Genomic DNA, 24,147 nt, shown 5'->3' with positions numbered 1-24,147 from the left:
CTGTGGAACAACCTCACCAACACTGACTACAAGACTGCAACAGGCTACGGAGGCAGATTACACGGTGATGAGTGGCTCACTTCATCACACCCTCAGAAAAAATTATTATATAGTGCTTTTCACAACCTCAAGATGTTCCAAATTGCTTTACAGTCAATGAAGTACTTTTGAAGCATAATCACCATTTATAATGTTGTATGGATCGGTGCAGCCACAACACTTGAACCTTGATGTTTTTCAGGAGAGCGCAGTCCACTTGGTCAGCTTCCCGCCAGTGGATGCAGCATCTACCCATCCACCACTGACACATTGCGGCTGAACCTTACACCACTTGCAGGATGCACTACAGCAATTCACCAAGCTTACTTCAACACCTCCCAAGCAGCAATGTCATGGGTACATCATCACACCCAACTCAGACATCATCCTGGCTTGGACATAGTCACTGTCTTCATTGTCACTGGATCAAAAATCTTGGAATTCCCTACCCAACATCATCATGGGAGAACAATCACCACAAGGAATGCAGTAATTTACAGATACAGCCCACCTTTGGGCAACTAGACAATAAATGTGGCCTTAACAGCATCCAGTGAACAAATGTAAAAAAAAAGTGGCAATGTCGTAGACCCAAATAGAATAATCTTGGGAAAGTTTGAATGTAGACAATACTTATTCTTCTTCAAAGTTCTAGGTCCATGAATTACATAGAAGACACACCGGGGTGGGTTAAGGATGTGAGACACAGGCATTCACATGGAAAGCGGAGACATGCACACACAGAGTCGAGATACACACAAAGAGGTGGTACAAGTATAAAAGTGGTGACCACAGATAGATTCCTTTTACTCTACTTGAGTTCAACAAAAAAGGAGAAAGTTTCCAGTACATGGGCTGTGATCATCTTGTTCCTATACCACTAGGAAACTAGCTTAACCAAAGGATATCTATCTCTGGAAAAATTTGTTTTAAGTAATTTGTGGGATGAGTAACTAGGGGCTGATGCAGAACAAGCCACTGGAAAATCAAACACATTTCTATTCAATTTCATCAGTGAAATGAAAAAAAAAGCTTGCATTTCTACAGTGCCTCCCTCATGTGCATTAGGACACTCTAAAGTACTGCAAAGAAAACAAAATGATATAATTTCACATAAATGCAACTGCCTTTTTGCACACACCAAGGTCCTACAAAAACAATTGGAAGGCATGACTAGTTTATAGTCAAATACAAGGTGTTAAAATATCCCTTTTCAGAATATATTTCCTACTCAATTTAATAAACGGATGAGACAGCCCTTTCCAAACCTTCACAATAGTGTTGCATTTTTGGGTGAAAGATTACAAGAGAAACTCATAACTAATGCATTTATGGGTCTCAAACACCCAAGACACTATACAAAGGAGCTACTGCACAGCATACTGAGCAATATCATAAATTGTCGGTTTCAACTGCCTGGAAAGGCCTTAATGTACATTTTTTATTTCTCATAGGGTAAAGCTCCCTTCTCTGCCTAATTTTTAAACAATGTGGTCAGTTTTCCCCTAAATCATTTGAAATATGATAAAGAACTTCCCTTTGAATTCTATTGAACTTCCACGGTATTTTAAAATAGAAGATCCTTTTTATTCCGTCACAAAATTAAAACTTTGCATTCATCCCAGGAATTCGGACACCTGTTTTCAACCCACCAAGCTGGCCTGCAACATTTTGACCTTTTAATATATTTAGTTTGAATACCAAATCGGTTTTCCATATAACCATTCACAATTATCTGGTCTGAACTCTATGGCACCACTGACTAACTTTCAGATATCCATGTTCAGCGATTAGAACAGGAAAAGGCCACAATACTCAAAACACAATTATACTGAATGAGCCTAGTCCTTTTTCGTTGATAATCCCACTTACCAACCTTCTCATCATATGCTTAAAATAAACTGTCTCTTGAACTCAATTTATGGTATTCCCCAATTACATTTGGATAAAAAAAATTCTACCCGACTTCCCTTGCAGATAACGTCATAATTTTTAACTGCCTTGGTATTTGAACCCTTCGTCATAATGAGCAACTTATTGAAATCAAAAATTTTGAAAAATTGCCACCGTAAAATCTTGTAGATGGTACACACTTCAGCCAGTGTGCTGGGGGAGGGGGGCAAGAGAGTGAATGTTTAAGGTGGTGGATGGGGTGCCAATGAAGTGGGCTGGATGGTGTCGAGCTTCTTGTGTTGTTGGAGCTGCATTCATCCAGGCAACTGGAGAATATTCCATCACACTCCTGACTTGTGCCTTGTAGGTGGAGAGGATTTGGGGAGTCAGGAGGTGAGTCACATGCCACAAAATACCCAGCCCTCTGACCTGCCCTTGTTGCCACAGTATTTATGTGGTTAGTCCACTTTCTGGTCAATGGTGACCCCAACCCCCAGGATGTTGATGGTGGGGGATTCGGCAATGGTAATGCTGTTGAATGTCATGGGGAGATGGTTAGACTCTCGCTTGTTGGAGATGGTCATTGCCTGGCACTTGTGTGGCGCAAATGTTACTTGCCACTTATCAGCCCAAGCCTGAATGTCGTCCAGATCTTGCTGCATGCAGGCATGGACTGCTCCATTATCTGAGGAGTTGTGAATGGAACTGAACAATGTGCAATCATTGGGGAACATCCTATTTCTGACCTTATGATGGAGGGAAGGTCATTGATGAAGCAGCTGAAGATGGTTGGGCCTAGGACACTGCTCCTGCAGCGATGTCCTTGGGCTGGGATGAATGACCTCCAACAACCACAAACATCTTCCTTTGTGCTACGTATGAGTCCAGACAGTGGAGAGTTTTCCCCTGATTCCCATTGAATTCAATTTTACTAGGACTCCTCGCTGCATCACTTTCAAATGCTGCCTTAATGTCAAGGGCAATTACCCTCACCTCACCTCTAGAATTCAGCTCATTTGTCCATGTTTGGACCAAGGCTGTAAAGAGGTCAGGAGCAGAGTGGTCCTGGCGGAACCCAAACTGAGAATCGGTGAGTGGGTTATTGGTGAGTAATTGATAGCATCGTCGATGACACCTTCCATCACTTTGCTGATGATTGAGACAAGGCTGATGGGGCAGTAATTGGCCAGATTGCATTTGTCCTGCTTTTGTGGCCAGGACATACCTGGGTAATTTTCCACATTGTTGGGTAGGTGCCAGGGTTGTAGCTGTACCGGAACAGCTTGGTTAGAGGCACAGCTAGATCTGGAGTACAAGTCTTCAGCACTACAACCAGGATGTTGTCGCAGCCCATAGCCTTTGTTGTTGTATTCTGTGCGCCCAGCCATTTTTTGATATCAAGTGGAGTCAATCTAATTGGCTGAAGACTGGTTTCTGTGATGGTGCGGACCTCGGAAGGAGGCAGAGATGGATCATCAATGCTTATGTTATTGGACTCATAATCTGGAGCTTAAATCCCACCATAGCAGTTTAAGAATTTGAATGGTGCAAAAAAAACCCCTCTGGAAATAAAAGGCCTGTTATCAGTAAAAGTGACGATGAAGCTGTCAGATTGTCAGAAAAACCCAACTAGTTCACTCATGTTCTTTAGTGAAAGAAACCTGCTATCCTTACCTGGTCCAGCGTATATGTGACTCCAGTCCGACACCAACATGGCTGAGTCTTTAACAGCCTTCTGAAGTGGTCTAGCAAGCCACTCAGTTGATTCAAACCACTACAAGGAATAATACACTCCACCACCAACTTCTCGGGGCAACTAGAGATAGCCAGTAAATGCCACACTTGCCAACTATACCCACATCACAAACTATAAATTTTCTTTTTAAATGCTACACAAGAAACAAGTGCTCCATACTCCTTTTGCTTCCTTGTTCTCAAAATCAATTCACTCTTACTGAACGACAGCTATCACATATTATTCTAATTACTTCAAAGACCTACGCTCTTTGGAATCTGTCTGCATTATTTACACTGCCTCCTACCTTGGCATCATGTGCAGAGTTGGAGATTTTACTCAGTATATTTTCACTTAAGTCATTAATTTATTAAAAACAGCAAAATCATCCCTGGGGTAGACAGCTTGTAGCCTCTGCTATAATTCATCTCTTAAAATACATTCTGATTACTGATGTGAAATCTTCTCAAAAGCCTCCTGGTGATCAAGGTACAGAAATACTACATTCCCCTTACTCACCAGGGGGTACTTTAATCTCCCACATGGCAGGAATGGTGTTGCTGGGAAACTTAATATAGCAAAAGGTTCTGGGGTGGGGGGGGGGGTGGGGGGGGAGAAGGAGAGGAGGAGAGACAGTTTTATGCCGCATTCCCGATATGGTCTTCCCACCCTCCAATTTTAAACTGACCTGAAATCGGGTAGGCTACTTGCCCCCAGAGGGTGGGGTGGTGGGGGGGGGAGAAAGAGTTTAAATGGTGAAGTTGCACTCGGATGACATCATTTGAAACCTGTCAGCAAAAGCTTGTGGCAGCTGTACACTTGGCTACAAGAGGCCAAGTTCAGTATTTATTTTTTAAGAAAGGTTCCATGATGGCAGCCCTGCTCTGCCTGACCCCATAAAAGTAACTTGGGCCTCCCATGCCCCTATTGTAGACTTTCCTTATTTCATCCGTCCCTTACTTAACTTGCCAGGAATGGTTTCCATCAGTACCCGAAGGTGACACGGAACCCCCCCCCAATCATGACACTGGCGCGGGTGGGAGTCAGTGACAGAAAATCAGAAAATACTAATGAGGCACAAGAGTTAAAATCCCTCATGACTCATGCTCCTGGGGGCCAGGTAGTTTGCTGTCGGCTTCCTTCCACCCCCACCCCCCCTCCCACCACTGCCGATTCAGAGGTAAAATTGGTGTTGCCATCTCACTAAATTTCTGGGGAATTCCAGCTGGTTTAACACCACCTTCCCTTAAATCTTTTTTTACAGTTTTCAAGTCTCCCACAGATATTAAGACAGGCAGGAGGGGAAAAATCTAAAAGTCGATTCTAACTGTTTCCTAAACATGCTGACGTAGCGATACACTTACCTCCCACTGCAAATGAGGGGGTATATTCCTGAACTGGAGTTTCCGACTCCTGTAGAAAGAAGGAAAGATAATTTGTGAAATAGAACAAATAAAGTAAATAGGTTTTTCCTTTTGTAGTTAAATCTTCAAAATAAATATTGATGCTTATATGTTTCAAATGAAAGTTTCCTTCATCATCCCACAACATTCATGCTTCACACCACTGTTCAAGACAACACCTCATTCAGTGTACATGCCCAAGGTACCATACACCACCAGGATTCAAGATTATATACATTCTTCATTGAAATTCCTGTAGCCCAAAATACAGTAGATAAACAACCCACCTGTAGTCTTACCCACAGCAATGTTCTAGATGGCACAAGTAAAACCTGCCACTATGGAGATGCCAAAAGTTGAAAAAGCAACCAAAAAAAAAAATCAGAAAAGGAAGTACAAACTTATACCAGCACAAACAAGATGGTTGTGAAACTCTCAATATTGGTTACTCTAAATAAAAAAACTACACACCACCATGATTTGCAATAACCCAAGAGTTCTGCACAACTTGGATATGAATTTGCATGGCATTTATCCCTCGTCCAAGAATTGCAATACAATCTCTAACATCTGACTTCTTGGGGGTGCGAAGAGGGGCGACACACAATCTTACACAGAAAGAAAACTAATTTATTACTCTAATACAGATGTATGTGCATTACTTAAATCTTGTACATGTTCCTTTGCATATTAGTGTTACCTTTTTAAAGAGGGAACATTCCCACCCTTTCATGTTCCAAACACTCTCGCTCTTCTCCGCACGCATGCCCATCCCCCCCCGGGCTGTGATAGCGCCCACCTCAACCTGAGCTGTGATTAGTGACAACGGATATAGTCCAGTCAATTGAACAAACAACAAGACGCCTCCCATACTACCTTTAAAAGGATAACAATTGACCACTAAAGGGCACATTGGCACATTGCTTTGAATGCAAAAGGGATACATACTAATATTGCTAATTAAGAAAAGGATTCTTACCCAATATAATCCTGCAGAAATTTGTTTTATAAACTATCTTCCATTTCATGATTCATCTGCAACTGATGGACTCAATGTGCACACTTTGATGATACCAGTTGGGGGTAGGAACCTCCACAATGACAGCATGTGAATGCATAAAGCAACACAAAACACATTTTTAGCCATCAGTCATTTAGCAATTTTCCAACTCTAAATACAATCAAAACCTTATTGAATTGTTGCCTTATTCTGCTGCAAGCAGGCCTAAAATTTGAAAATTTAGAACTGGCCTCTGATATAGTGCTTAATTCTACAGAAGCCAATACAACGGAGGAAGACTTCAAAAATGTGGCTTGATTTATTGAAACCAATTCAACCTTTTTCAATACAGATTAAAATCAACCTCAACTAACATTAAATAGTTGACTGAAAGCTCTTCTGGGGAAGGGGCAGGGAAGAGGAGAAAGAAGAAGGGAAGTGGGAGGGAGGGAAAGTGGTTCTAAAGATATGCCAAACTATCTCGCCTAAAAACGCTATGTTAAAAAAACCTCCACGTGTGCTGTAACAGAGCAGCACTTGTCTCATTAATGGAACACATAGAAACATAGAAAATAGGTGCAGGAGTAGGCCATTCGGCCCTTCTAGCCTGCACCGCCATTCAATGAGTTCATGGCTGAACATGCAACTTCAGTACCCCATATGTACCCAACATGTATGTGAAGATCTGCTAAAATTTCAATAGTAACCAGTCAATTGCAATTATTTCTTCCTTAGAAATTTTAATTTCTCTGATTTTCCCAAATAAATCCAGTTAACACCAAACCGAAATTAATGTTAACTGTTGGGGAATCATATTAAGCTAACTGGATTTACCATAATGAGTCAATGTTTTTAAAATGTAAAATATACTGAAAGAATTGCAAATGCTTGAATGAACAATTCACTGCACAAAACAAAAATAGCAATTGTTTTAGTCATTTCACATTTTGAGTTACTAAATTAGGATCAACAGCTGAACCTGAACATGGTAACATGTTAAAGCATTTAAAATAAGTAAAGCTTTCAGTCACAGCCATCAGTTTGAAAATTCAATTTTTAAAAAGAATGGTTGCGACAACTCAAATTTAAATCTTTGAAATGTTGTTTCAAGCATTTAAAAGAAAAAAACTACAGTAAGTAGCTAGTGCCTAGATAAGATTTATCATTCAGTAAGTTACATCATAAAACAAAGTACCATTAGTATAGTCGGTATCTGAAGAAAGGAGTAACAGATTAACCTTTTGGAGACCCTTTGTCACAACCAGAAAAACTAGCTCTTTATAGGGATGACCAAAACAAAGAGCAGAGCAAGTGAAGGTTAGGAATGCCTCTATTCTTTATATTCCCAAGGTGCTGTTTGTTCATAAGTTTAATAACCTATAAAAGAGATGGAGTACAGAGGAATACAAAAAGGCAGTGGAAAATAAGAGAAACGAACAGGAAAAGTGGAAAACAGCTGAATGCCCTATATATTCCAAGCGCATTTCCAGGTTTTGCCTAGTTATTTCATTGCAGCGGTTTCTTTTTCACTCCCTAATTTAGGAATAGACGTTTTATATAAGTAGCCTCTACACTTCAACAGCGTTGAACAAAATCCATCCTAGGTCACAAAGTCTTACAATCCCAAGAAGCCATTTGATCGTTGTGAAATGAATTGAATCTTATTCAGATAATGGGATTTACTTCCTGAATTCCAGGCATGCTCATTACTTAGTTCATGGTATCATTCAATCGAGCACCATGCACCAAAAATGAGGAGAGCAACTAAACTCTGATAACAATATAGAGGGTGCAAATTTAACTATTTTCCATCTTAACATTAGGTTTACCAAGGCCTCCAACCAAAAAGTCAATCTAAAATCAGAATGTAGATGCACCATAAATAAACCAAAATAAAACCCATTAGTTACAGCATTTAAAAAAAATACCTGTACATCGAGACAAAGTTTCTAAAACTAGTTTTCAAACAGATTGCCAGAAATCCACTAAATGCCCATCCATAACTTTGTACCTCTAAAATACGAGAGTTTTATACCATTAATCTTAAAATGTTTAAACATATCTGCATTTTGAAGAGTGCATCACGACATTACAAAAAACAGGAAACAAACCACATTGAAGTTTGAAAATACCTACCAATGTGGATATAAAAGATTATTTGGGCAAAGTACAATCAGGTATATAAAATAAATGTTAAAACTTCAGTTTGAAGAGACTGCCGCCTAGTGTTAGAAGTATTAACTTAAATGCAACAGTTAGTCACAAGCAGATCAATTCCTGAACCAGCAAAAAGAAAATGTAAGATTTTAAGTAACTTACGAATGCTTTAGCAGTCTCTCAACTGAAGCAAGCACAACCAATTTTCTTTTAAAAAAAAAAACAATTTAAATTCATTTTTGGGATATGGGCGCTACCAGCAATGCCTGCAGTTATTGCAAATCCCTAGCTGCCCTTGAGAAGGTGTGCCTTCTTGAACCGCTACAGTCCATGTGGTGAAGGTACTCCCCCACACTGCTGTTAAGCAGGAAGCTCCAAGATTTCGACCCAGATATGAAGAAGGTTTGGCAATATATAGATTACGGGATTGGGAAGGGCTGTCAAAAAAGCCTTGGTGAATTGGTGCATTGTATCCTGTATATGGTACACACTGTAGCTTTGCTGCATCGATGGTAAATGTGCTGCCAACCAAGGGGGCTGCTTCATCCTGGATGGTGTTGAGCTTCCAGAGTGCTGTTGCAGCTGCACACATCCAGGCAAATTGAGAGTATTCCATCACACTCCTGACTTGCACCTTGTAGGTGGTTGAGAGGTTTGAGAAAGTCAGAATTACAAGCCACTTGCCCGAGAATACCAAGCATCCGACCTGCTCTTATAACCACAGTATGTGTGTGACTGGTCCAGTTGAGTATCTGATCAATCACACCATGTTGATGGTGGGGGATTTGCTGATGGTAATAGCATTGAATGTAATGAGGAGATGGTTAGACTTTATCTTTGGTGATGTTCATTGCCTGGCACTTAAGTGGCAAGTAACATTCACATCACACATCATACCAAGCCTAGTTGTTGTTCAGGTCTTGCTGCATGTAGGCATGGACTGCTTCATTATCTGAGGGATTGGAAAAGGAACTGAACACTGCAATTATCAGTGAACAGCTCCACTTATAACCCAGAAAGTATTTCAGGGATAGGTTGCTTTACAAAAGTCAGAAATTAATTACATTTATATATAACCACCACATCAGTCTACTCTCAATCAGCAAAGCGATGAAAGGTGTCGTCGACAGTGTTATCACCAATAATCTGCTCTCTGATGCTCAGTTTGGGGTCTGCCAGGACTACTTGGCTCCTGACCTCATTAAAGCCTTGGTCCAAACAGACGAGGGAACTAAATTCCAAAGGCGAGGCGAGAGTGACTGCCCTTGACATCAAGCATTTGACCGAGTGTGGCATCAAGGAGCCCTAGTAAAATTGAAGTCAAATGGGAATCAGGGAGAAAACTCTCCACTGGTTGGAGTCAGACCTAGCACAAAGGAAGATGGTTGTGGTTGTTGAAGGTCAATCATCTCAGCCCCAGGACATCGCTGCAGAAATTCCTCAGGGCAGTGTGCTAGGCCCAACCATCTTCAGTTGCTTCAATGACTTTCCCTCCATCATAAGGTCAGAAGTGGGAATGTTCACTGATGATTGCAGTGTTCAGTTCCATTTGTAGCTCCTCAGATAATGAAGCAGGTCATGCCCGAATGTAGCAAGACCTGGACAACATTCAGGTTGGGCTGATAAGTGGCAAGTAACATTCGCGCCACACAAATGCCAGGCAATGAAAATCGCCAACAAGCCAGTGTCTAACTACCGTTCCTTGACATTCATCGCCATTACCATCAACATCCTGGGGATCACCATTGACCAGAAACTTAACTGGACCAACCACAAATACTGTGGCCACAAGAGCAGGTCCGAGGTTGGGTATAGGCTGTAGCGAGTAAATCACCTCCTGACTCCCAAAGCCTTTCCACCATCTACAAAAGCACAAGTCAGAAGTGCGATGGAATACTCTCCACTTTCCTGGATGAGTGCTACTCCAACAAGAGGTTCGACACCATCCAGGGCAAAGCAGCCCGCTTGATTGGCACCCCAACTACCACCTTAAACCTTCACTCGCTCCACCATCGGCACACCATGGTTGCAGTGTGTACCATCTACAAGATGCACTGAAGCAACTCGCCAAGGCTTCTTTGACAGCACCTCCCAAACCCACGACCTCTACCACCTAGAAGAACAAGGACAGCAGGCACATGAAAACACCATTACGTGCAAGTTTCCCTTCAAGTTACATACCATTGGAAATATGTCGCTGTTCCTTCATTATTTGCTGGGTCAAAATCCTGGAACTCCCTCCCATACAGCACTATGGGAATACCTTCAAGGACTGCAGTAGTTTAAGGTGATGACTCATCACCTTCTCAAAAGTAATTAGGGATAGGCAATAAATGCCTATATCCCATGTCCACGTCCCAGGAACGAATGGAAAAAAAGCACATAAAACAGTTCATGTAAAATGACCACATTGATCCTTACTTCAAGTTTCCAAACAAAAATTGATTTTATTTGCATCAGAATCACAATTAATACCAAAATCTGCTTCCACAAGTGCAACACAACTTACCTCCAGAAATCAGATCATCACCAAATCAACATAACCAGGTGCCGATAATACAGCACTATGGAACCATTCATGGAGGCACTCGATAAATGGCCCAATTTCCCACATGGCCAGTCTAGTCTGTTTCTGGATCTAGTATAACTATGCTTCTGAAAAATTTCAGATAGCATATCAAAAGCCATTAAAGCTAAAAAAAAAATCCCATGTTACCTCCATACTGTATATTACCTACGAGGAAAAATTCTGAGACTTTCTTTCAAGTTATTTATTATGCAATTTAGAGGATTATATGGTTTTTTTTTTTAAACCTAGCATTGCCTCCAACTAAGTGACCAAGAACTTTTATTGTGCAATCAGCATATGAGCAAGAACTCAGACCAGATCAACAGACAAATTATAAGAGTGCTTAGTGAAATAGCTTGTATATGAAAATCACACGACAAACAGAATGCAAGTCACTTTCTGCCTCAGTTCAGAATCAGTTCTTTGCCCCAGACTGTAATTGACTTGGATTTTGGGACTACCCTTTGAATTTTCTGTATTGAAAAACTGCATCCCTAATTCTAACAGCTGAGACCACTTTCATAAAAATGCTGGATATAACTTTGGTTAAGTCAGCAAAACTATTTTGAATGTACAATTAGAAAATAGGGACAAAACCAGGATGCAAGACTTGAAAACGATTTTGAAATGCTGAACAGAAACCTTCACCTGGGCAGGACCAGAACCAATGTCCGAGGGGGGAGTGTTTGCTAGTGCTGTTGGGGAGGGGTTAAACTAATATAGCAGGGGGATGGGAACGTTTGCAGGGAAACAGAGGAAGGTAAAATGGAGGCAGAAGCAAAAGATAGAAAGTGGAAAATTAAAAGTGGAGGGCGAGAAACCCAAGGCAAAAATCAAAAAGGGCTATTTTCAGCAAAATTTAAAAGGGACAAAGTGTGTTAAAATGACTGGCCTGAAGGCTCTGTGCCTCACATATTACGGGGTATTCGTAATGAGGTGAATGAATTAACTGCGCGGGCAGCTATTAACGAATATGATATCATTGGAATTATGGAGACATGGCTCCAGGGTGACCAAGGCTGCGAACTCAACATCCAGGGGTATTCAACATTCAGGGGTATTCAACATTCAGGAAGGATAGACAGAAAGGAAAAGGAGGTGGGGTAGCGTTGCTGGTTAAAGAGGAAATTAATGCAATAGTAAGGAAGGGCATTAGCTTGGATGGCGTGGGATCTGTATGGGTAGAGCAACGGAATACCAAAGGTCAGAAAACGCTAGTGGGAGTTGTATACAGACCACCAAACAGTAGCAGTGAGGTCGGGGACAGCATCAAACAAGAAATTAGGGATGTGTGCAATAAAGGTACAGCAGTTATCATGGGCGACTTTAATCTACATATAGATTGGGCTAACCAAACTGGTAGCAATACGGTGGAGGAGGATTTCCTAGAGTGTATAAGGGATAGTTTTCAAGACCAATATGTCGAGGAACCAACTCGAGGGCTGGCCATCCTAGACTGGGTGATGTGTCATGAGAAAGGACTAATTAGCAATCTGGTTGTGCGAGACCCCTTGGGGAAGGGTGACCATAATATGGTAGAATTCTTTATTAAGATGGAGAGTGACAGTTAATTCAGAGACTAGGCTCCTGAAATTAAGGAAAGGCAACGTCGATGGTATGGGACAAGAATTGGCTAGAATAGACTAGCGAATGATACTTAAAGGGTTTACGGTGGATAGGCAATGGCAAACATTTAAAGATCACATGGATGAACTTCAACAATTGTACATCCCTAAAACGGGGAAGGTGGCTCAACCGTGGCTAACAAGGGAAATTAGGGATAGTGTTAAATCCAAGGAAGAGGCATACAAATTGGCCAGACAAAGCAGCAAACCTGAGGACTGGAAGAAATTTAGAATTGAACAGAGGGGGACAAAGGGTTTAATTAGGAGGGGGAAAATAGAGTATGAGAGGAAGCTTGCAGGGGAACATAAAAACTGACTGCAAAAGCTTCTATAGATATGTGAAGAGAAAAAGATTAGTGAAGACAAACATTGCCTTGCCATCAGGATCAGGTGAATGGGGAACAAAGAAATGGCAAACCAGCTGAACAAATACTTTGGTTCTGTCTTCACGAAGGAAGACAAATAACCTTCCGGAAATACTAGGGGACCAAGGGTCTAGCGAGAAGGAGGAACTGAAGGAAATCTTTATTAGTCAGGAAATTGTGTTAGAGAAATTGATGGGATTAAAGGCCGATAAATCCCCAGAGCCTGATAATCTGCATCCCAGAGTACTTAAGGAAGTGGCCCTAGAAATAGTGGCTGCATTGGTGATCATTTTCCAACAGTCTATCGACTCGGGATCAGTTCCTATGGACTGGAGGGTAGCTAATGTAACACCACTTCTTTAAAAAGGGGGGAAAGAGAAAACGGGGAATTATAGACCGGTTAGCCTGACATCAGCAGTGGGGAAAATGTTGGAATCAATTATTAAAGATGAAATAGCAGCACATTTGGAAAGCAGTGACAGGATCGTTCCAAGTCAACATGGATTAATGAAAGGGAAATCATGCGGGACAAATTTTTTGAGGATGTAACTAGTGGAGTGGACACGGGAGAACCAGTGAATGTGGTGTATTTGGACTTTCAAAAGGCTTTTTGACAAGGTCCCACATAAGAGATTGGTGTGCAAAATTAAAGCACATGTATTTGGGGTAATGTATTGATGTGAATGGAGAACTGGTTTGGCAGACAGGAAGCAGAGTCGGGATAAACGGGTCCTTTTCAGAATGGCAGGGTGCTGGGACCCTAGCTATTTACGATATACATCAATGATTTACGTGAAGGAATTGAGTGTAATATCTCCAAGTTTGCAGATAACACTAAGCTGGGTGGCGGTGTGAGTTGTGAGGAGGATGCTAAGAGGCTGCAGGGTGACTTGGACAGGTCAGGTGAGTGGTCAAATGCATGGGCAGATGCAGTATAATGTGGATAAATGTGAGGTTATCTTCTTTGGTGGTAAAAACATGAAGGCAGAATATTGTCTGAATGGCGGCAGATTAGGAAAAGGGAAGGTGCAATGAGACCTGGGTGTCATGGAACGTCAGTCATTGAAAGTTGGCATGCAGGTACAGCAGGCGGTGAAGGAGGCAAATGGCATGTTGGCCTTCATAGCAAGGGGATTTGAGTATAGGAGCAGGGAGGTCTTACTGCAGTTGTACTGGGCCTTGGTGAGGCCTCACCTGGAATATTGTGTTCAGTTTTGGTCTCCTAATCTGAGGAAGGACGTTCTTGCTATTGAGGGAGTGCAGCGAAGATTCACCAGACTGATTCCCAGGATGGCACATGCTCAGAGACTTTTTCGTACTTGGAATTGGCCACAAAACCATACTTCGCAAACTTTTGACTGTCGAGATCCCAACCTTGAGTAAGGCCTTAGCGATAGCCCAGGCGTTCATTGCCACCAGTGACAATACGACACTACCAAACCTGCTAACCACCGCATGGCAGAGGAAGATTGATCCATGATGGATCAAAGCAATTTCAAACCTCAGAGGAGGCAGATTCTGAAGTACACGGGGTGCACACATTTTCGACGAAATGTCCACCACCACCAGGAACATTTTACCGAGAAACGGGCCCGCATAGTCGACATGGATCCTCGACCATGGTCTGGAGGGCCAGGACCAGAAACTTAGTGGTACCTCTCTGGGCGCGTTGCTCAACTGAGCATACACGCTGCATTGCCGTACATAGGACTCTAAGTCAGAGTCGATACCGGGCCACCACACGTGGGATCTGGCTATCGCTTTAATCATTACTATACCCGGGTGTGTGCTGTGGAGATCCGAGATGAACGTGTCTCTGCCCTTTTTGGGAGCACTACGCAGTTACCCCACAACAGGAAGTCTGCCTGAATGGACAGCTCGTCCTTTCGCCGCTGGAACGGCTTGATTGGCTCTTGCATTTCAACGGGGATGCTGGCCCAGCTCCCATGCAGTGCACAGTTTTTTTTACTAGGGACAGCAGAGGATCGTGGCTGGTCCAAGTCCTAATCTGGCGGACCGTGACAGGTGATTTATCATTTTCAAACGCTTCCATGACCATCAACAAGTCTGCAGGCTGCGCCACCATCAACATGTTTGCAGGCCGCGCCATATCCAACCCGGTGGTGGGCAATGGTAGCCGACTGAGAGCATCCGCACAGTTCTCGGTGCCTGGCCTGTGGCGGATGGTATAGTTATGCGCTGATAGCGCGAGTGCCCACCTTTGTATACGGGCTGACGCATTCGTATTTATCCCCTTGTTTTCAGCGAACAGGGATGTGAGGGGCTTGTGATCGGTTTCCAGCTCAAATTTGAGGCCAAACAGGTACTGATGCATTTTCTTTACCCAGAACACACATGCTAATGCCCCTTTCTCAATCATGCTGTCAGCCCTCTCGGCCTTAGACAAGCTCCTGGAAGCATAGGCGACAGGTTACAACTTCCCCACAACGTTAGCTTGCTGTAATATACACCCGGCTCCGTACGACGACGTGTCACATGCTAGCATGAGTCTTTTACACGGGTTATACAATACAAGCAGCTGCTTGGAGCTTAAAATGTTTCTGGCTTTCTCAAAAGCAATTACTTGTTTTTTTCCCATACCCAGTTCTCACCTTTAAGCAATAACACATGTAGGGGCTCAATCCAGGTAGAAAGTTACCAAAATAGTTGGAGTCCCAGGAACGATCGCAGCTCTGTGACGTTGTGTGGCCTGGGCGCGTTCCTGATAGCCTCTGTCTTGACGTCTGTGGACCAAATGCCATCCGCCACGATCTTTCTCCCCAAAAACTCCACTTCTGTTGCCATGAAGACGCATTTCGACCTCTTCAGCTACAGCCCTTCCCGATCCAGTCGCTGGAGGACCTCCCCCAGGTTTAGTAGGTGCTCGGCAGTGTCCCGACCCGTGACCAATATGTCGTCCTGAAAGACCGCCGTGCATGGTACCGACTTGAGTAGGCTCTCCATGTTTCTCTGGAAGATCGCTAAAGCCGACCGAATTCCAAACGGGCATCTGTTGTTGATGAACAGTCCCTTGTGTGTGTTGATGCAGGTGAGGCCCTTCGAAAACTCCTCCAGCTCCTGCGTCGTGTAGGCCGAAGACAGGTCGAGCTTGGTCAACGTCTTGCCTCCTGCCAGTGTCGCAAATAGGTCTTCTGCCTTAGGTAGCGGGTATTGGTCCTGTAGCGAGAAACGATTAATACTTACTTTATAATTGCCGCAAATCCTGACCGTGCCATCACTTTTGAGTACTGGAACAATCGGGCTGGCCCACTCGCTGAATTCCATTAGGGAGATGATGCCCTCGCGATGCAGCCTGTTCTGCTCGATTTCCACTCTCTCCTTCATCATCGGAGGTACCGCTCGCGCCTTGTGGTGAATGGGTCATGCCTCTGGGACCAAGTGGATCCGCACCTTCGCCCTGGAAAAGTTTCCAATGCCTGGCTCTAAAAGGGAAGGAAATTTGTTAAGAACCTGGGTACATGAGGCCTCATCGACATGTGATAGGACTCGGATGTCATCCCAGTTCCAGAGGATTTTGCCCAGCCAGCTCCTTGCAAGCAGTGTGGGGCCATCGCCCAGGACATTCCAGAGTGACAGTTCGTGCACCGTGCCCTCATAGGTGAGCTTGGCCATGGCGCTGCTGAGGACAGTGATAAGATCTTTGGTGTACGTTATCAGTTTCATGTGGATGGGACTCAGGCCTGGTCTGAATGTCTTGTTGCACCACATTTTTTTTTACTCATGATGGATTGGCTAGTGCCAGTGTCGAGTTTCATGGCTACGGTTAAGCCATTCAATTTTACGTTTAGCATTACAGGTGGACATTTTGTCGAAATTGTGTGCACCCCATGTACTTCAGCATCTGCCTCCTCTCTCTGAGGCTTGAAATTGCTTTGATCCACCATGGATCAACCTTCCTCTGCCATGTGGTGGTTAGCAGGTTTTGCAGAGCTTGCAGCTCGTTTGCAAGCTCGTTGGAGGTGCCCCATTGTTCCACAGCTCTTGCAAACATACCCTTTGAAGCGGCATGAATAGGCTGAATGGAAGCCTCCACAACGCGATCAAGATGTGAATTGCCTTGCATTCATCCTTTGTTGGGGACTCTGAGTCATCTGGGTCACCTGAGGCCTGCTGACAGTTGCAGACTCGTGGGTTCTGCCCTGTACATTTCTGCTCGCAAACACAGTTCCAGTTAATTTATGAACATTGCTAGCATTTGTGTGCTGAGAGATGTGTTTGGTGTTATCACTGGTGGACATAAGGCTATCGCATTGGCCTTACTGAGGGTCGGTGTCTCTACCGTCTTAGTTTTAGGATGGTCTCGTGGCCAATGCCCAGTACAAAAAAGTCTCTCAGCATTTGCTCCAGGTAGCCATCAAACTCACATTGCCCTGCAAGTCGTCTTAGCTTGGCAATATAGCTTACCACTTCCTGACCTTCAGATCGCTGGCTTTTGCAAAACCGATACCTCGCCATCAGCACGCTCTCCCTCGGGTTAAGATGTTCCCGAACCAGTGTACACAGCTCTTCATATGACTTATCTGTGGGTTTCATCGGAGCCAGAAGATTCTTCATGAGGCTGTAGATTGGTGCCCCGCAGACCGTGAGGAGGACTGCTCTCCTTTTTGCAGCCCTTCCTTCTCCGTCCAGCTCGTTGGCTACAAAGTACTGGTCTAGCCGTTCGACATAGGTTTCCCAGTCCTCACCCTCCGAGAACTTCTCCAGGATGCCCACAGTTTGCTGCATCTTTGCATTGGATTCGTATTCTCGTCGCCAGTTATTATGTTCCTAACACGGATGAGGCTGCACACAGGGAGGTTAAAGTAACAGTGACCTCAGTCTTTAATAAGACACTCCAGAGTGAGGAACAGGCCTTAGGGGCCGGCTTTTATACAGTGCTCCCAAGGGATGCTGGGATACCTTGGGACTTCAGGGGATGAGCATGCTTTACAGATACACAACTTCACCACGAATTGCCCCCCGATAATGCTGGATGTTGAACTAAAGGGACTCCTGGTGTCAATGGAGCTGGACATGGGCACAAGCCAGTCCATCACAGCCAAAAAGACTTTCACAAGGTTGTGGTGCAACAAGGCCTCAAGGCAAGTCTTAACTCCAATTCGCACGAAACTAAGAACTTACACAAAAGAACTGATTCCTGTAATGGGCAGTGCTACCGTAAAGGTCTCCTACAATGGAACAGTGCACAAGCTACCACTCTGGGTGGTACTGGGCGATGGTCCCACGCTGCTCGGCAAGAACTGGCTGGAAAAGATATGCTGGAACTGGGACGACGTCCAAGCGCTATCACCCGCTGATGACACTTCATGTCCCAGGTCTTAAACAAATTTCCTTCACTGTTCGAACCAGGCATCGAGAAATTCCAAGGAGCAAAAGCGCAGATCCACCTAATTCCGGGGGCGCGACCCATTCATCACAAGGTGAGAGCAGTACCGTACATGATGAGAGAAAGGGTAGAGATCGAGCTAGACCAGCTGCAACGAGAGGGCATCATTTCACCGATCGAGTTCAGCGAGTGGGCCAGTCCTATTGTCCCAGTCCTCAAAGGAGACGGCACCGTCAGAATCTGTGGTGATTACAAAGTAACTATCGATCGTTTCTCCCTGCAGGACCAATACCCACTACCAAAAGCCAACGACCTCTTTGCAACGCTGGCGGGAGGAAAGATGTTCACGAAGCTGGATCTGACTTCAGCCTACATGACGCAGAGACTGGAGGAATCATCGAAGGCCCTCACTTGCATCAGCACGCACAAAGGTCTCCTCATTTATAACAGATGCCCGTTTGGAATCCGATCGGCGGCGGCGATATTCCAGAGAAACATGGAAAGTATACTGAAGTCGATCCCGCACACAGTGCTTCCAGGACGACATCTTGGTCACAGGTCGGAACACAGTCGAGCATCTGCAGAATCTGGAGGAGGTTCTTAGTCGACTCAACGCGTGGGGCTCAGGTTAAAACGCTCGAAATGCGCTTTCCTGGCGCCTGAAGTGGAGTTCCTGGGAAGGAGGATTGAGGCGGACGGCATCAGGTCCACCAACGCAAAGACGGAGGCAATCGAGAACGCACCGAGGGCACAAAACGTGACTGAGCTGCTGTGGTTTCAGGTACTCTTGAACTACTTTGGTAACTTCTTACCAGGTCTCAGCATCTTGCTAGAACTTACTACTAAAAGGGGGCGAATGGGTTTGGGGCAAAAGCCAAGAAAATGCCTTTGTAAAAGTGAGAAAATTGTTATGCTCAAACAAATTGTTTGTGTTGTATGATCCATGTCAGCGTTTGGTACTAGCATGTGATGCGCGTCATATGGCGTCGGTTGTGTATTGCAACAAGCTAATGATTTTGGGAAACTGCAACCGGTTGCTTATGCATCCAGGAGTCTGTCTAAAGCTGAGAGAGCCAACAGCATGATTGAAAAAGAAGTGTTAGCGTGGGTCTATGGGGTAAAGAAAATGAATCAATACCTGTTTGGGCTAAAATTCGAATTGGAAACTGACCATAAGCCACTTATATTCCTGTTTTCCGAGAGTAAAGGGATAAATACCAATGCATCGGCCCGAATCCAGAGATGCGCGCTCACATCGTCCGCATACAACTACGCCATCCGCCACAGGAGCAGAAAACTGCGTCGATGCTCTCAATAGGATGCCATTGCCCACCATGGGGGTGGAAATGGCACAGCCCGCAGATCAAGCCATGGTTATGGAAGCATTTGAGAGTGAGCAATCACCCGTCACTGCCCGGCAGATCAAAACCTGGACAAGCCAGGACCCCTTATTATCTCTAGTCAAAAGCTGCGTGCTTCACGGGAGCTGGTCCAGTGTCCCAGTGGAAATGCAGGAAGAGATAAAGCCTTTCCAGCGGCACAAAGGTGAAATGTCTATACAGGCAGACTGCCTTCTGTGGGGCAATCGAGTAGTGGTCCCCAAGAAGGGTAGAGACACCTTCTTCAATGACCTCCACAGTACCCACCCAGGCATCGTAATGATGAAAGCGATAGCCAGATCCCACGTGTGGTGGCCCGGTATTGATGCGGACTTAAAGTCCTGCGTTCACAGATGTAATACATGCTCGCAGTTGAGCAATGTACCCAGGGAGGCGCCGCTAAGTTTATGGTCTTGGCCCTCCAAACCGTGGTCTAGGGTACACGTCGACTATGCAGGCCCGTTCTTGGGTAAAATGTTCTTTGTGGTTGGAGACGCGTATTCCAAGTGGATTGAATGGGAGATAATGTCGGCTAGCACGTCCGCTGCCACTACTGAAAGCCTGCTGGCCATGTTTGCCACACACGGCTTACCGGATGTCCTGATGAGCGACAAAGGGCCATGTTTTACCAGTGCTGAGTTCAAAGAATTCATGACCCGTAAGGGGATCAAACATGTCACATCTGCCCCGTTTAAACCAGCGTCCAATGGTCAGACAGAGAGAGCAGCGCAAACCATCAAGCAAGGCTTGAAGAGGATAACTGAAGGCTCACTGCAGACTCGCCTATCCTGAGTCCTGCTTAGTTCCCGCACGAGACCCCACCTGAACTGCTCATGAAAAGAGCACTCAAGACAAGGCTCTCGTTAGTTCACCCTGATGTACATGAACAGGTAGAGAGCAGGCGGCTTCAACAAACTGCACACCATGATAGCGCAAATGTGTCACGCGAGATTGAAATCAATGATCCTGTATTTGTTTTAAATTATGGACAAGGTCCCAAGTGGCTTCCCGGCACTGTCGTGGCCAAAGAGGGGAGTAGAGTGTTTCGGGTCAAACTTTCAAATGGACTTATTCACCGGAAACACTTGGACCAAATCAAACTCAGATTCACGGACTATCCTGAACAACCCACCTTGGACCCTACCTTTTTTGATCCCCCAACACACAAACCAGTGGCAACCAACACCACAGTTGACCACGAAGTAGAACCCATCATCCACAGCAGCCCTGCAGGGCCCAACACACCAGGCAGCCCAGCAAGTCCAGCTGCACAGCAGCCCAGCGAGGGCCCAACAAATAATTCAACAACACCAGCTTTCACACTGAGACACTCAACCGGGGCAAGAAAGGCCCCAGATCGACTCACATTGTAAATAGTTAACTATTGACTTTGGGGGTGAATGTTGTTATATATGTGGACTTGTATTTACTCTGTACAGCCACCAGAGGGCCCATTATCCCTTGGGAGCACAGGTATTTAAGGTGGCTTCACAGGTTGGAGAGGCACTCTGGAGACCTGCAATAAACGACTATGGTCACACGTTACTTTGAGCTCACAGTATTCAGTCTGACTCTTTCTCCATACACAACACAGGCCATAACCAATTCCTTTCTTTTCAGCAGGAAGTGTTGGCAATGTGGATGGGGGCAGGAAAGAGCTGATTGGTGCTTGGGGTGAGGACTCCCCATCAGAACACCCTTGGTGTCATAATTCTTTTTTCCCTCCAGCAGGCTACTGGATTCTGCTCTGTTTGGCCAGTTTCTCCATATTTACCTTTCTACCTGCCTATCCACCATTCCTTTTACTTATTCACACATGCTCTGCGTTGCTATTGTGTCATGCTATCACTAAACACTTTACAGCCAAGAAGTGAGATTTTTTTGTGCTCCGCCTTTCATGTTTTGAAGTTTTTATTCAAATGTTTTTCATCTGTAATATTCTCCATTTCTGATAAAGGAGCTATACCCCAAATAAGAACATAAGAAATATGAGCAGGAGTAAGCCATATGGACCCTCGAGCCTGCTCTGCCATTTAATATGATCATGGCTGATCCAATCATGGACTCGGCTTCACTTCCCCACTCCTCATAACCCCCTAATCCCTTATCGGTTAAGAAACTGTCTATCTCTGTCTTATTTCAATGTCTCAGCTTCCACAGCTCTCTGAGGCAGTGAATTCTACAGAAGTACAAGCAGAAATTTCTCCTCATCTCAGTTTTAAATGAGAGGCCCCTTATTCTAAGATTATGCCCCTTAGTTCTAGTCTCCCCTATCAGTGGAAATATCCTCTCTACATCCACCTTGTCAAGCTCCCTCATAATTTTATAAGTTTCGATAAGATCACCTCTCATTCTTCTGAATTCCAATAAATCGAGGCCCAACCTACTCAACCTTTCCTCATAAGTCAATCCCCTCTTCTCCAGAATCAACCTAGTAAACTTTCTCTGAATTGCTTCCAAAGCAAGTATATCCTTTCGTAAATTGTAACTTTTTGTGTTTCATGCACAAATACCCCTAGGTCTCGCTGTACTGCAGCACTTTGCAATTTTTCTCCATTTAAATAATAACTTGCTCTTTGATTTTTTTTCTGCCAAAGTGCATGACCTCACACTTTCCAACATTATACTCCATCTGCTAAATTTTTGCCCACTCACTTAGCCTGTCTATGTCCTTTTGCAGATTTTCCTCACACATTGCTTTTCCTCCCATCTTTGTATTGTCAGCAAACTTGGCTGTGTTACATTTGGTCCCTTCTTCCAAGTCATTAATATAGATTGTAAATAGTTGGGGTCTTAGCACTGATCCCTGTGGCACCCCACTAGTTACTGATTGCCAACCTGAGAATGAACCTTTTATCCCGACACTCTGTTTTCTGTTCGTGAGCCAATCCTCTATCCATGTTAATATATTACCCCCAACCTGGTGAACTTTTATCTTGTGCAGTAACCTTTTATGTGGCACCTTGTCAAATGACTTTTGGAAGTCCAAATACACCACATCCACTGGTTCCCCTTTATCCACCCAGTTCGTTACATCCTCAAAGAATTCCTGCAAATTTGTCAAAGATGACTTCCCTGCATAAATCCATGCTGACTCTGCCTGACCGAATTATGCTTTTCCAAATGTCCTGCTACTGCTTCTTTAATGATGGACTCCAACATTTTCCCAACTACAGATGTTGGGCTAACTGGTCTATAGTTTCTTGCTTTTTGTCTGCCCCCTTTTTTTAAGTAGGGGCATTACATTTGCAATTTTCCAATCTGCTGGGATCTCCCCAGAATCCAGGGAATTTTGGTAAATTACAACCAACGCATCCACTATCCCTGCCGCTACTTCTCTTAAGACCTTAGGATGCAAGCCATCAGGTCCAGAGGATTTATCCGCCTTTAGTCCCATTATCTAACTGAGTACCACCTCCTTAGTGATTGTGAAAAGTTCCTCCCCCCGCCCCCCCCTATAGCCCATTGACTATCCACCTTTGGGATATTGTTTGTGTCCTCTACCATAAAGACTGATACAAAATATTTGTTCAGAGTTTCTGCCATCTCCATGTTCCCCATTACTAATTCCCTGGTCTTGTCCTCAAAGGGACCAACTGTTATGCATGCAGACTATAGATCTACTCTCTGTGTAGTCACTGTATAGTTGCACAAGATCGAGACTTGTTTACCTGATGTACTATCAATAAGGTTTACACTGTGTATATACATGCTGGCGCCACTAGAGGGTGCAACTGGTGGAGACTGGGGTTTCCTGTCCTGCCTTGGTGGCAGGGGCTGTATAAAAGCGGAGCCACCATGCGGCTGCCTCACTCTGGAGTTACGAGTAAAGGACCAAGGTCACTACAGTTTGAGTACAACACATTGCCTCGTGGAGTCATTCATAATTACACTACAGACATAATACCAACATTTACTTTAGCCACTCTCTTCCTTTTTATATACCTATAGAAACTCTTGCTATCTGTTTTTATATTTCGTGCTAGTTTACTTTCATAGTCTATCTTCCCTGCCAGAGTTTTCTATTTTGGATTTTCAGCATGTGTAGTATTTTGCTTTTCATCCTGTATCTAAAAAGCACTCCAGCTATCAGATTATTCAACTATCTTTATGTTTTTCAATTGCACCGATTGGGAACAAGCATCTTCAAATGAAGTAGGCCAAGAATGCTCAGTGTCTTGGCAAATTCTTCTGTAGCAGTTATGTTAGATAAGACATCTCATAACTCCTGTAAATACACTTTTACAACTACTAAACACAACTCTATTGAAGTGTTATCAACTATGGTGTTGCTGCTCTTACAGCTGTACTTTCTAAAGTTATGGAAGTCATAGTTAACTCTCAAATTACCCTTCACTTTGAAATTTTTGGATTGTCCAGAGAAAATAATTTCTCCAACTATCCTATCAAGGCCCTGGATCATCTAAAATACCTCAATTGCATCACTCCACAGCCTTCTAACGTCAAGGGAATACAAACCAAGTTTATGCAACCAGTCATCATAATGTAACCCTTTTAGCCCTTGTGAATCTGCACTGTACCCCTTCCTAGGCGAAATATAACTCTCCTGAGGCTTGGTCACCAAAACTGGACAAAGTACTCCAGATATGGTCTGAAACATCACTGTCACTTTTG

The 24,147-nt window shown here is 44.1% G+C and overlaps 1 protein-coding gene across 1 annotated transcript in view; it reads right to left on the bottom strand.

The window, feature by feature from the left end:
* The window catches only part of igf2bp3 (insulin-like growth factor 2 mRNA binding protein 3), a 208,836-nt gene that overhangs the window by 136,287 nt on the left and 48,402 nt on the right, over positions 1-24,147 (bottom strand). The window contains exon 4 of the mRNA XM_070880958.1: positions 5,032-5,080. Within this exon, the coding sequence (XP_070737059.1) occupies positions 5,032-5,080 (49 nt within the window). The remainder of the gene's footprint in view (positions 1-5,031; positions 5,081-24,147) is intronic.

Source organism: Pristiophorus japonicus, chromosome 5, assembly GCF_044704955.1.
Source record: "Pristiophorus japonicus isolate sPriJap1 chromosome 5, sPriJap1.hap1, whole genome shotgun sequence".
Lineage (NCBI taxonomy): Eukaryota > Metazoa > Chordata > Chondrichthyes > Pristiophoridae > Pristiophorus > Pristiophorus japonicus.
The sequence above is the reverse complement of the archived record's forward strand: the minus strand, read 5'-3'. Positions and strand labels throughout refer to the sequence as shown.